The 12,062-nt window shown below is 30.9% G+C and overlaps 2 protein-coding genes across 2 annotated transcripts; one reads left to right on the top strand and one right to left on the bottom strand.

Annotated features, from left to right (window-relative positions):
- The first annotated feature begins 1,253 nt into the window (after window positions 1-1,253).
- On the top strand, window positions 1,254-2,396 carry LOC130946212 (F-box/kelch-repeat protein At3g23880-like). Its single transcript, XM_057874884.1, has one exon. The coding sequence runs from the start codon at window positions 1,254-1,256 to the stop codon at window positions 2,394-2,396; it is 1,143 nt and encodes a 380-aa protein (XP_057730867.1).
- Window positions 2,397-3,404: 1,008 nt separating this feature from the next.
- Window positions 3,405-9,134, bottom strand: LOC130946923 (uncharacterized). Its single transcript, XM_057875821.1, has 11 exons — window positions 8,909-9,134; window positions 8,114-8,242; window positions 6,965-7,159; window positions 6,678-6,725; window positions 6,473-6,601; window positions 6,113-6,237; window positions 5,714-5,824; window positions 5,183-5,295; window positions 4,928-5,033; window positions 4,115-4,268; window positions 3,405-3,623 (listed from the first exon to the last, which is right to left on the bottom strand). Exons 1-11 carry the CDS (start codon window positions 9,035-9,037, stop codon window positions 3,474-3,476), a joined length of 1,389 nt encoding a protein of 462 aa, XP_057731804.1. The 5' UTR covers window positions 9,038-9,134; the 3' UTR covers window positions 3,405-3,473.
- Between the last annotated feature and the right edge of the window lie 2,928 nt (window positions 9,135-12,062).

The following is a 12,062-nucleotide window of genomic DNA, read 5'->3' on the forward strand; positions in this document are numbered from 1 at the left end:
TGTATATTCTGTTGTGTTTAAGTTACCAAATAAGATAAAAAATTGAGTGTCTTTTTGTATTTATATATTCATATATATTTGTGTCTATGTCTTTATTATTTTGAGATATCAGCTAAACACAATCTTAGTAAACAGAGACCGAAAGATTTGTTTGACTTTGCTGACCCGGTAACTTGGATAATCATTCAAGGTAAAAAAGTTGGATGGTTAATTAGAACCATCATCTTTAAAAGTTAATCAGATTAAGAAAAATGACCAATTAAAAATTTCAAAATCTACCAAAAAACCTAAATGACCAAAAAGCTCTCGAACACAAGCGTCGTGGCGAGGGTGGTTGACGGAGCCGCCTTTGATTTGCGGCTGTGTATCTTCTTGTTTTTTGGGTGCAATCTGTACAGCTGCATATGAGGCACTCATCCTCATTAATTTTCGGGCAATCTACCTAATTAAATAAATTCTGTGAATTGTTTACCTGAATACACAAAAGAGAAATCTCTTACGTACATGTACAATTTCAATTTTATGTAAACCGTGGGAGCTAACCACGGTTTCTAGTTTGTATGTAAACCGTTGGAAGCTACAAGGTTTTATGGTTGGAAAATGTTGGACATAATCCGTGGCTACCTACCACGAATTATGAAGGAAAAAACTAAGGCATAAACCGTGGTTGCTTTCCACGGTTTATAAAGAGGAGGATTTGAACGAAAACCCACATAGGTTCCCATGGTTTACATGCAAAGTATAAATTATATGATCAAATTTTTTAAAACCAAAATTTTTTATTTTTTATTCTTAAATTATATGATCAAATTTTTTTTATTTAAATTAAAAAATAAAATAAAGTCCACCAATATCTAATAAACAAAGGATCTGTAAATTTATTATTTTTTTAATTTTTAAACTAAAAAATTATTTTTTTAATATTAAAAAAATAAAAAATTCTAACAATATACAAAAAATAAAAAAAATTTAAAAATTTAAAATTTTTAAATTAATTTATTCTTAATTTATGAACAAGTACACTTAACAAAATCAATTGTCCCTACAGTAAACCTCACAAACTTACGTGATCAACACTAAAAGACCCTTTTGACACGGTTGATGTACTCATAGATAAGACTCACCACTTGCCACATATCAACATGTTATTAGCCAGTCAAACATCAGCCATACTTAGCCTCCTAAAACCATGGCACCAGAGAACCCATATATATATATGTATACAGACGTAAACCTGTCTTATGATTGCGAGAATGGAACACCTTGAATGCGAAGATAATCTTCCAGTAGATCTGCTCAGAGAAATCTTGGTGAGGTTTCCAGTGAGGCTTCTCTGGCAACTGAAGATCGTATGCCGTTCATGGAATTCCCTAATCTCCAGCTCTGAATTCGCCATGCACCACCTTCAACGGTCAACGCTAACTCATCCAGCGCCCCTATTGCTGTGTTGGAAGGTACCGGTGGGACTGGCGGGCGACATCAAGCATTGCTCTTCACAATCTCTTATTCTTGATCGCCAGCATCAGCCCCAGCCCGTGTCACATCCGGGTGACGGAAAATTCATCAGGGGATCTTGCAACGGATTGCTCTGCCTATCTGAAGGTTTTCCCTATAAAACTCTTACTCTTCTCAATCCCAGTACTCGTTCGGTATCCCCATCCGTTCCATTCGAGGGCTCCGACGAGTGCGGAAACGATTTTTTTTGTGGCTTTGGCTATGATATTCTGCATGACCAGTACAAGCTTGCTATGGGTTGTTGTGCCTCGTCTCGTCTAACTGATTCCAAGGTGAGATCTGGGGCTATAGTTTTCACTTTTGGTGCAGATCCTTCTTGGAAAACTGTTGATCATCCGGTGTTTCCGTACGATTTTCGTGGCCCAAGAAATGAAATATTTGTGAGCGGCACTCTCCATTGGCTTGTGTGTGATCCTACTAGTAGTACTATAGATAGTGAATTGGAGTGGTTCGTTCTTACCTTCGACTTGGAAACAGAGTTGTTTGGTCGATTTTGTCTGCCTATTACTAGAATGAACCGTGACTTCTGCGAGATGCCTCCCTTGCAAGTCCACAATAACTGTCTTTCTGTTTGTTATCGCACTCCGTATGAGCCAATTATTTGCACTCTCTGGATAATGAAGGAGCATGGAGATGAAACGTCTTGGATTCAATTGTTCGCAATCACATCCGATGTTGGAATCGATCGAGGTTCTTTGGTAGCACCCCTGTATATCTCAGAAGATCATAATCTTTTGGCACTAGATACTGGCCAAGTTCTTGTGTATAATTTACGTCAAAACCAACTGGTTTCTCGTGTGCGTCACAGATATGATTGGGTATATTTATATCGTTGCCTGGAGAGCTTGGTCTCACCTTCACATTATTGTGGTCTTAATTAAAACTATTGAAGTTTGATGATCAATAAAATTTTATTACTTTTGATAAGTATTTAGTTATAATCATATTAGATGTATACCAAAATTCATTATGCCATCACGTAATTAAATTTCTTATGTTATCGCTATCTACAGTAACTTATAGATTAACTTAAACTTTTAGCTTGTCACATGTAATTTATTTATTGGTTAGTTTAAACATTATTAAAATCTAATATGATGATAAATAATAGATGGGTCGGCGTGTTATTCCATATAAAATAAATGGTGAAATCTATCATTACCCTTGACATATACAGTAATTATTGATAAATTATTCTCTCATTAAAACTCCAAAATTTACGTTATCTTCTCTTTTCTTTATATTTCTCTTAAAATTTAATAACAGTGTTATTTTCATCATCTCCACCAAATACATCTCTTTTCTAATTTAAAAAAAAAAAAAACTAATGCATTGGCAGGAGCATATTAAACTATTATATTATCACAAAAAATATTAAATTATTATTCAGATAACAATAAGACAAAATGGAATAAGTATTTTAATATTCACATTCGCCTTAAATATTAATTAATTATTTTATTATTCATGCCATTAATTACCTACGAGAATTTTATTTATGGTGCAAATTCATATCTGTCATACAAACCCATACCCTCTTGCTTTTCTCCGAACGTAATATCTTCTAATACGAAAAAAAATCTTAAAAAGAAGAGAGCTGAAAATTTGATAGTTGTGCTCGTTGAAATTGGAGATTAAAAACGTAAGAACAAGTTCAAAATCCTAACTTAATTGATCGGAAATGGTGATTCGATTTAAAAGGAATTAGAATTTTAAAATTGGAGAAGAAGAAGTGTATTTGGTGGAATGATGAAAATGACATTGTTATCAAGTATCAAGAGAAACATAGCGTCAATTGAAAAGAAAAAAAAAGATAACATGAATCTTGAAACTCTAATAGAAAGATAATTACCAATAATCACTGTATATATCACAAGGGATAATTTACCCTTTATTTTAGAGAGGGTATGGTAGAATTCACCAAAATAAATACACCATACTATATTACTATATATAGCCTATAACCTATAAACTGAACCTTGGTTCAAAGCTTCTTTTGCAAAGGGTTTCCACTGTTGGGCACAAGAATAATTGATTCCAAGTCCCACACTAAGCCCCCTCAGTAATTGAACTGTTCTCAGTACACTAAACAGTTCTTCTGGAAAAGCCTACCAAACCAACAAATAGAAAATTTAGTTTAACACAAAAGTAGCAGCATCATATATATTATTGTTCAATAATTCAGTTCTTTGCAAGCATACTTTCTCAAATTCTCTAATTATGTCACTACAAACAGTTTTTCGTGGTTAGTTTAGCCAGTAAGAACGAAAGCATTTCGCGCAAAATATACTATTTACATAAAAACAAACTCTTCTCTAAATAAGTACCATTTTGTTTTTGTTAAGAAGTAATTAAGTACCAACATACCAATAGATATGCATCTCAAATCACAAATGAGAGTGATAGAGTGAATGGAAGGTTTTTGCATTCTAGAATCAACTATACTATGAGTACAGAAAAAATTAGTCACTAAATCGATCACTTGTATAAAATACATGCTGAAATACAAAATATATATTAAAAATAAGTTATGTATTTATACACAAATACTAGCTGATTTTTGTATGTACGTAATATTTTTGTTCTAGAATATATATACCTGGACGCCAATTTTTTTTATTAAAGAATCGTCCGAGAAAGGCTGCAACACCGACTCCCCTGGAGGCATTTTTGTGTCAAACATTTGTTGTGCCAGTTTAAACATGTCTTCTTGATGAATTTCACATGTGCTAGAGGTGTCTATGCCAAGCTCCCTACATTAATCAGAGTAAATTCATTTAGACATTCATATAGATTAAAAGAAAAGGTTGACTGAATTGTCCTCGAATTAAGGCCTTACTTAACATTAGATTTTAGATGATCATCAAATGGATGAGTAATGAAATACCCTTCTAAAAACCTTCTTACTTTCTGTTTTTATTTTTAGCATTTTCTGTTTTTAAGATTTTGCGAGAAAAAAAAAAACAGTCAAAACAATAAATACTGCTTTATATTTTTATGTCCTGTATTTTCTTTCCTTCTTTATAAAATTTTGAATGCAGAAAACACTGGAAAATAAAAACAGAAAATAAAAACGCAAACCAAACGCATTCTAATTATCCTCCTAATTTTTATACAAAAAATTCTCTGAATGCATTTAATTGAAGACATAAAAAGCTTGTTAAGACTTTCATTGTTTGGAAAAAGTTGGCTGATTTAGGAGGATAAATTCTTTCTCTTAGATGAACAACACTAAATGCAAACGAAAATGTTTGCTGACGAAAAAATATTAACCAAAAATTGCCAGAACTTATTATTTTTAGCTTTATTTAATACATCCTGTAACAAATAAATGCTAAATAAAACAAGTTTGAGCGATTTGATTTGATTATTTTTTGTCTTCCTAGCATTACTGAAATGCAAAATTCAGTACCTAAAGCTCTCAATGACTCTTAAAGTATCACCATCGGCGATCGCAAGAACCAGATTAGCATAACCAATCCTTAACTTCTCAGGGAGATCCTTCACCTGCCCATAATCTAACAAGGCAACCTGACTAGAGGGGGAAAAAACAACATTAGGCATCAAGTTCTGAACAGATAAGCAATGCTTTAACTCAAATCATTTCAATATTCGTCGAAAGAGAACGAAATAAACATTCAAGGAGGTTCAGAAAAGAAATTCTGGCTTGCCTCTGAGCCTTTACAAATCAAGATGTTTCCTGGATGAGGATCAGCATGGAAGAATCCACTTTTCAAAATCATTTGACCACATGCTTGGGTCAAGCTTTTAAGAATTTTCCTGCACTTTTATAAGAAAGTTAATGGTGTATTGCACATAACATTACATGCATATGTAAATGCAATTTTTATATATGAAAATAAATTTTATTAGAAGTGAACAAAAAAGTACAAAAGGGATAAAAAAAATCCTTGAAACAGGATATAACAAATTAAATCCTTAGAGGAAAGGCCATGCAACAATGCAGAAAGAAGATATAACAAATTAAACACACAATCCTCTAAAGATACCCAATACATATGTGCATATACGAAGAATCATCAACATTATGAAGTTAATCTATCAAGACTTCACTATACCCAAATGTTATCCGATTCTCAATTTTTCGCATCGTCGCGTATAGTTATCGATCAAGATTCAAGAAAAATGGCTGACAAAATGAAAGGACTACATTTTGTAAGGTAGTAAACAGGCTTACTGCTTAGCTGCTGTTGCTATCTTTCCATTGGGGTTTATACCCCTTTTTGCTATTTCATCACCAAGTTTCATTATTGAAACACCGTCCATATATTCCATAACTAGGACTTTCCTGTACATGCACGGTGTCGAACGATTAGTAAAATACATATGAACTCACATCTAAATTGAAAGTTGTTCATAAAACATATAAAATGCATATTTAGCTTGCCAAAAAGTTCATGTAATAGAAAATTAGCCGCAAACAAATCAGTAATTCTAGCATCATTAGATGGCATTTAACATGTGATTTTGAACAGAATTTATGAGTATATTAAGTTTAGAATTTTTATGTCCATTGTTGATATTATCATCCAAATCTTCTAAAAATGCTGCACTACTGCTATGTGACTTAACATACCTAGTAACCATATCTCGAATTACTCGAGGTATCAAAATAGGGGATCTTTTATTGTTTTCATATAAGAACTTCCTAATCCTTTGCATGGAATCTGCCTCCCTTCTGAAGTCAAATTCATATCCAATCTAGAATGTCAAAATGATAGATAGAACATTATCAAGTAGAAGAATTTCAGAACAAGTGCAGTAGAAGCCATGAAAGGACATTAATAATGGTGTTAAAACACACTTCACTAATAGGACTTCTGTGATCATCAAGCCAAGAAAAAACGAGTCGATATAAAAATAAAGTGGCTGCTAATTAAATAAGTGCCACCAGAATTAACTACAGAAGAAATTCAAAGCAGAAAAGGAAGTTCACCTGTGTTTCCATTTCTTTTGTTATTGAAAATAGATCAAATTTGATATCTGTCTTTTGCATGTATAAAGCAAATGCTTGCAAGTTATGGATATCTGTCATCATGATATCCTGAACTCCAGGATGTTGAACCTAGTATATACAAAAGAAATCCGAATCGAAAAGTTTACATGTGCTGTGAATCCGTAAGGATTATAGGTTCATTTACCTTGACTACTACATCATCTTTATCACCTCTGAGTCTTGCTCTATGAACCTGATGCAAGGATAAGATATTTGCCAGTTACATGAATATGATTCCCAAGAACTGTTGTTGTAAACAACACTCTTCCAAAGTAAAAAAATTACTTTGATGTGTTTTTTTTAACATGTCATTAATTTGTTCCGAGTAAACAGTAACTTTTGGACTATTTTAATGTAAAAATTAGCACACATGAACCAAAATGCTTGATCAATTTTTTTCCAGCCATGATATAACAACAAAAGGGTGCATACCTGAGCAATTGAAGCAGAACCAAGGGGTTCCAAATCAAATCTTTCGAAGACATCATCGATGTCTTTCCCCAGTTCATTCTCCAGCACTATCTTCAGAGTCTGATATGGAGTTGCAGGAGACTGATCACATAATGTAACGAGCCTTTTCACCCACGCAGCTGGAGCCAAGTCCGGCTTCCCTATAATTTGGGCTACCTATTTCACAATTTAAATCATGCCAAGGACAAAGGGCTAACCAACAAATCAAAAGGAACACAATATCACAAGCAAAATGAAATGACTGTGAAAATCCTCCAAAAAACTAAAAGCTAGTCTATAATTTTCTGGTAAGCTAAAGGTTAGGCAGAGAAGCCTAACTTTATAATCCAAACCTCTGACATTGCATGTAAAGTTTGGCTCAAGATTCAACAAACTTCAGCTAAGCTAACTCTCATTGGTAGTTATTCTATGTAATCTATAATGTTCTAATAACAAAGATAAACAACGCAACCTCCTTTCTGGGAAAAAGGACAATAGAAATTTGAGTCCTCAAGTTACTGTCCGTTTCTTCCATTCAGACCTGTTATTCTCATAAACAAAACCGTTCGTGAAACCAAATGTAGTTGGTTTGTGTTTTCATTTTTAGAATTTTATGTTTTCAAGATTTTGTGAAGGAAAAGAAAAATGCATTGATTGCGAAAATCCTCCAAAAATTTCAAAGCTAGTCTATATTTTTCTGGTAAGCCAAAGGTTAGGCAGAGAAGCCTAACTCTATAGGACCTGAAATGGTAAACAATAAGGCCCCTCCCTAAAAGAGTTTCCCAAATTTCAAACCTCTGACATTGCATGTAGACTTCGCCCCGAGATTCAACACACTTCTGCTAAACTAACTCCTATGTGTAGGTATTTTATGTAATCTATAATGTTCTAAGAACAAAGATAAACAAGGTAATCTCCTCTTTGTGAAAAAGGACAACAGAAATTTGAGATCAAAAGTTATTGTTCACTTCTTCCATTCAAACATGTTATTCTAATAAACAAAACCATTCGAGAAACTAATATTCCATACTCACTTTAGGGTAGTAAAAACAATAATAAAGGAAAGATCATTGAAGAAAGCATATATAGAAATTTGATATAAAATTCCATCTGAGACATTTTAACAAATACCTTGAGGAAGAAACCTCCAAGGTGAGTGCACATATCATATATCTTATCAGCAGCAACTTGGTGCTGCTTTTCCCACATTGCTTCTTGCTTTTTCACATCTTTCTCAAAACTTACTCTCACCTGAAACACCTGTTTAATAGCAACAAAACCACAACACACAATTCAATTCACATTTTTCAAGTAGAATCCAAAACATGCAGAAGGTCCCATTTGGTGACTGTCTCAAGATAGAAATAGAAACACAACTTTTCTATTTTATTTGTCTTTCGACCTCAATGTCATTGACATTTTTCTGCCCTGAAATACTTATCAAACACGGCCTAACATGTCGATAATTTTTTTAAAAAGAAAGAGTTCAACACAACAATGTCAAACATAATTCAACCAAACCAAAAAAAAATTAAAACAAGCTATATCCAACAAATACAAACACCCTATCTCAACAAACAAAAACCAAATAAAATAACAAAAATACTGTATATAAATAAAGAATTTAATGTTAATGCCTTGACACTTTTGACCGTGTATCTAATCACATAACGTCACATCATAAAAAATAACTATTATTTTTATTGACAGTGTGAATAGTTGTCGAAAAGAACATGTGATTGTAAGACTGCGTAAATTTTATACTATCAGCGCATCAAAATTAAATTCATAAATAGATGCATTATTTTCAAAATGTAGTTCATACAGATGGTTGATTTTGTAGCTGATTTTTGACGTATACACAGCATAGTTGATAAAATAAACACCACAAGCCATAAAAGATATTTAGAAAAGAAAGAGAGAGACCTTATATCCTGCATAGATATCAATGGCGCGAGTCCAGAAATGGAAAGAACGTTGCAAAGGACGGAATTGAAAGGAGAGAGTGTCTCTGAGATTGTTAACGAGGTCTAGCTGAGGAAGCAAGAATGACATGTTTGTGTGAAAGTGAGAGAGAGGTGAAGTGTTTGCGTTTCACGTTCGAAAAGTGTGGCGCAGAAAGAAGAGGAGCATAGGAGCCATGAAAGTAGTTACTCCTTGTTAACTGCATTTTGTGCATACATATTGTTGCAACTTTATTCGAGACGGGTTACTAATTCTTAAATCTTTCTAAAGAATTCACCAATTCATTAATTAGTTAGGTTGTAACAGAGGTTCAAGCTCAAGTGCTCAAGTCCAAAGAATATTTATTCATCGTGTTGTTAACGTATGTTTTAAATTACATTTAAGAGTACTAATATGAAAAAAAAAATAACCTTAAAAATGAGTTAGTAAATTAATTATTTATATAAAATATAAAAGGAACTTTAAATATTTCAAAAATATATATTCTAATAATTTTAATGATTAATTTTAATTATAAAAAATATATAATATATATTAATTAAAAATATTAGTTAAAATTATTAGAATAAGAATATTTAAAAAATTTTAAAATATATTAAGATATAAAATAAAAAACAAATTAAAAGACATATATATTATATACAAAAAAATTCATAGTAACTCATAAGGGACTAATTTATTGTGTGTATATAGTATTTTTATAAAAAATATTTGACTAATTTTTATTTTAAAAAAAAAGAGTTTTTCTAATATCTTTTTAATATATTAGTTACATAAAATTTTTAAAAATATTCATTATAATTTGCTTCATATATATCTTTATAAATATATTTTAACTAAATTGTTTGTTTATTTATTTATTAAAAATAGGGCAAAATTGATAGATATCAAGATATATACTTGATCATTCGTGACCCAAAATATAACTAGGCCAAAAATGAATAAAACCTAATCCTATCCGACCTTATGGAAGTCGAGCTGGACTATGCGAACCTTGGCCATACCTACTTGGATCAATAAATTAGAAGAGATATCTTAACAAATTCTTCCTTTCATTTAGAAGAGATAACTTAACAACTTTTCTAACAGAAAGGAAGGAAACTATTATTCACTATCAAATATGGAACTATTCTAAAAGATGATTATTAACTCTACATCTACATTTATAAATATCTTGATGCTATCAGGTATTCTTCGGACTCAATCTAAACATCGAAATTTCTTGCTAGTACCACCCTCACCTCCTCACAAAAAATTTGAACGACGCGACATTTTAATACTGACAAATGTCAAGTGCTATCCTAAAAGGAGTCGAGATCTCACGTTGAGTCCCAAAGCGACTCGTTTAAGATAACCCTCACAATAATAATTCTGAAAAATGTGGTGGGTGATTAACACTTTTTGTGTTTACTTTGTATTTGAATTAATACTATTTAATTTTCTTTTTTTTTATCTCTAAAAGTATTTGTCACTAATATTTCTTTATAAATAAATTTAATTTTTACAGCCAATGCTCTTTTTTTTTTTGAAAAATTGTAAAACAAATAGTAATAATGGGCATAAAAAAGTTGTTTGATGGTAGAAAACAGAGATATGGACGTAAACTTTTTAATTATAGAAACAAAATTCTTATAAAAAATTAAGTTAATTCAAGAGATAAGAATTGTCTCATATTTATAAAGAATATTCGGCTTTTAATTTTACACAATGTAAAACTTAATATACAGATTTTTTTTAGAAATAAAATAAAAAATAAATATTATTTTATACCTGATTTTTTAAATTTTTAACTCCAAATACAATTTTTTTTTAGATTTAGGGTGAGTTCGCTGCACTCCCGGTGAGTTTGCCTAACCCGCAAACTCCACTTCTATGCTTTTTTTATAGAGTTTGTCTAAGTCGTTTTTTTTATAGAGTTTGTCTAACTCGTAAACTCCACTTCAATTTTTTTTAAAATACAGGAAACTCCAATTTTGAAGCTTATCATTGTCTTCAAGAGTATATAGGAATGCACAAAAATACATGGACAACAATCATAGCTTCTTCAACATTGCTGGCGGCCATGGCAACCATTATCATTGTCACTAGATATCCACAAATACACGGGAATAAGCCATATTTAACAAGGATTTTTTCTCATTATAAATTAAAAAAATCATTATTTTTCCGATAAAAATATGACTTATTCCTGTATACTCTTATATATATTGTGGAGACGATGATAATAGTTGTCATTGTCCATTGTGAAGTTTAAAAATTTTAGTTAGCCATTCTTCTTGGAATTTAAAGCGAAGTTCGCCGTAGTCAGACGAACTCTATAATTAGGCGAACTCGCCCTAAATAAAAAAAATCGTATTTAAAAAATTAAAGTTAAAAAATGGAGTTTTGAAAAATAATAAATTTTTTATTTTATTTCAGTGAAAAAACCCTTAATACACTCCTCTCACGTTTGTAGTATGAAATGACCCAATAACAATTTTTAATTTTTTTTCTAATATCGTATGGACCTAATTTATCCCAAAAATTAGCTTAAAAAGTAAAGGTTGTCTCACATTTATGAAGACTATTAGATTTTTAATTTTAAACAATATAAAACTTAATACTATAGATGTAATATTTTTTATTATAATATAAATATAAATTAAAAATATATGAACCAATATATGTATATATACATGAATATATGGTTATATAATATTTTTGCATGGCCAAAGAAAAAAGAGTTCTTTTGTTTTTTTCAATTGCTTTTGGTTTAGTTAAAATTATTAAATATTTTGATAATAAATAAGAATATCAAAAAGTGTTATATATTTCTACATTGAGTTTTGCAAAGAAAAATTATTATTTTTATTGAAAAACTATTATTATTTTTGTAAAATGTGCATCAAACCTAGTAACGAATACGATGTATGTTATTATGTTACAAAAAATATGTCATATGTGATATATAAAATTGTCTTTTATAATACTCCATTTGATTCATAATAATACAACGAAAAAATGTGCATAAAATTATAAGTCTATTTTTTGTATTGTTATTCAATGACATAGTACATATATATATATACAATGAAAACTTTGTACATATCAACAAATATTTCTAAATACTAAAAGA

This window comes from Arachis stenosperma, chromosome 8, assembly GCF_014773155.1.
Source record: "Arachis stenosperma cultivar V10309 chromosome 8, arast.V10309.gnm1.PFL2, whole genome shotgun sequence".
Lineage (NCBI taxonomy): Eukaryota > Viridiplantae > Streptophyta > Magnoliopsida > Fabales > Fabaceae > Arachis > Arachis stenosperma.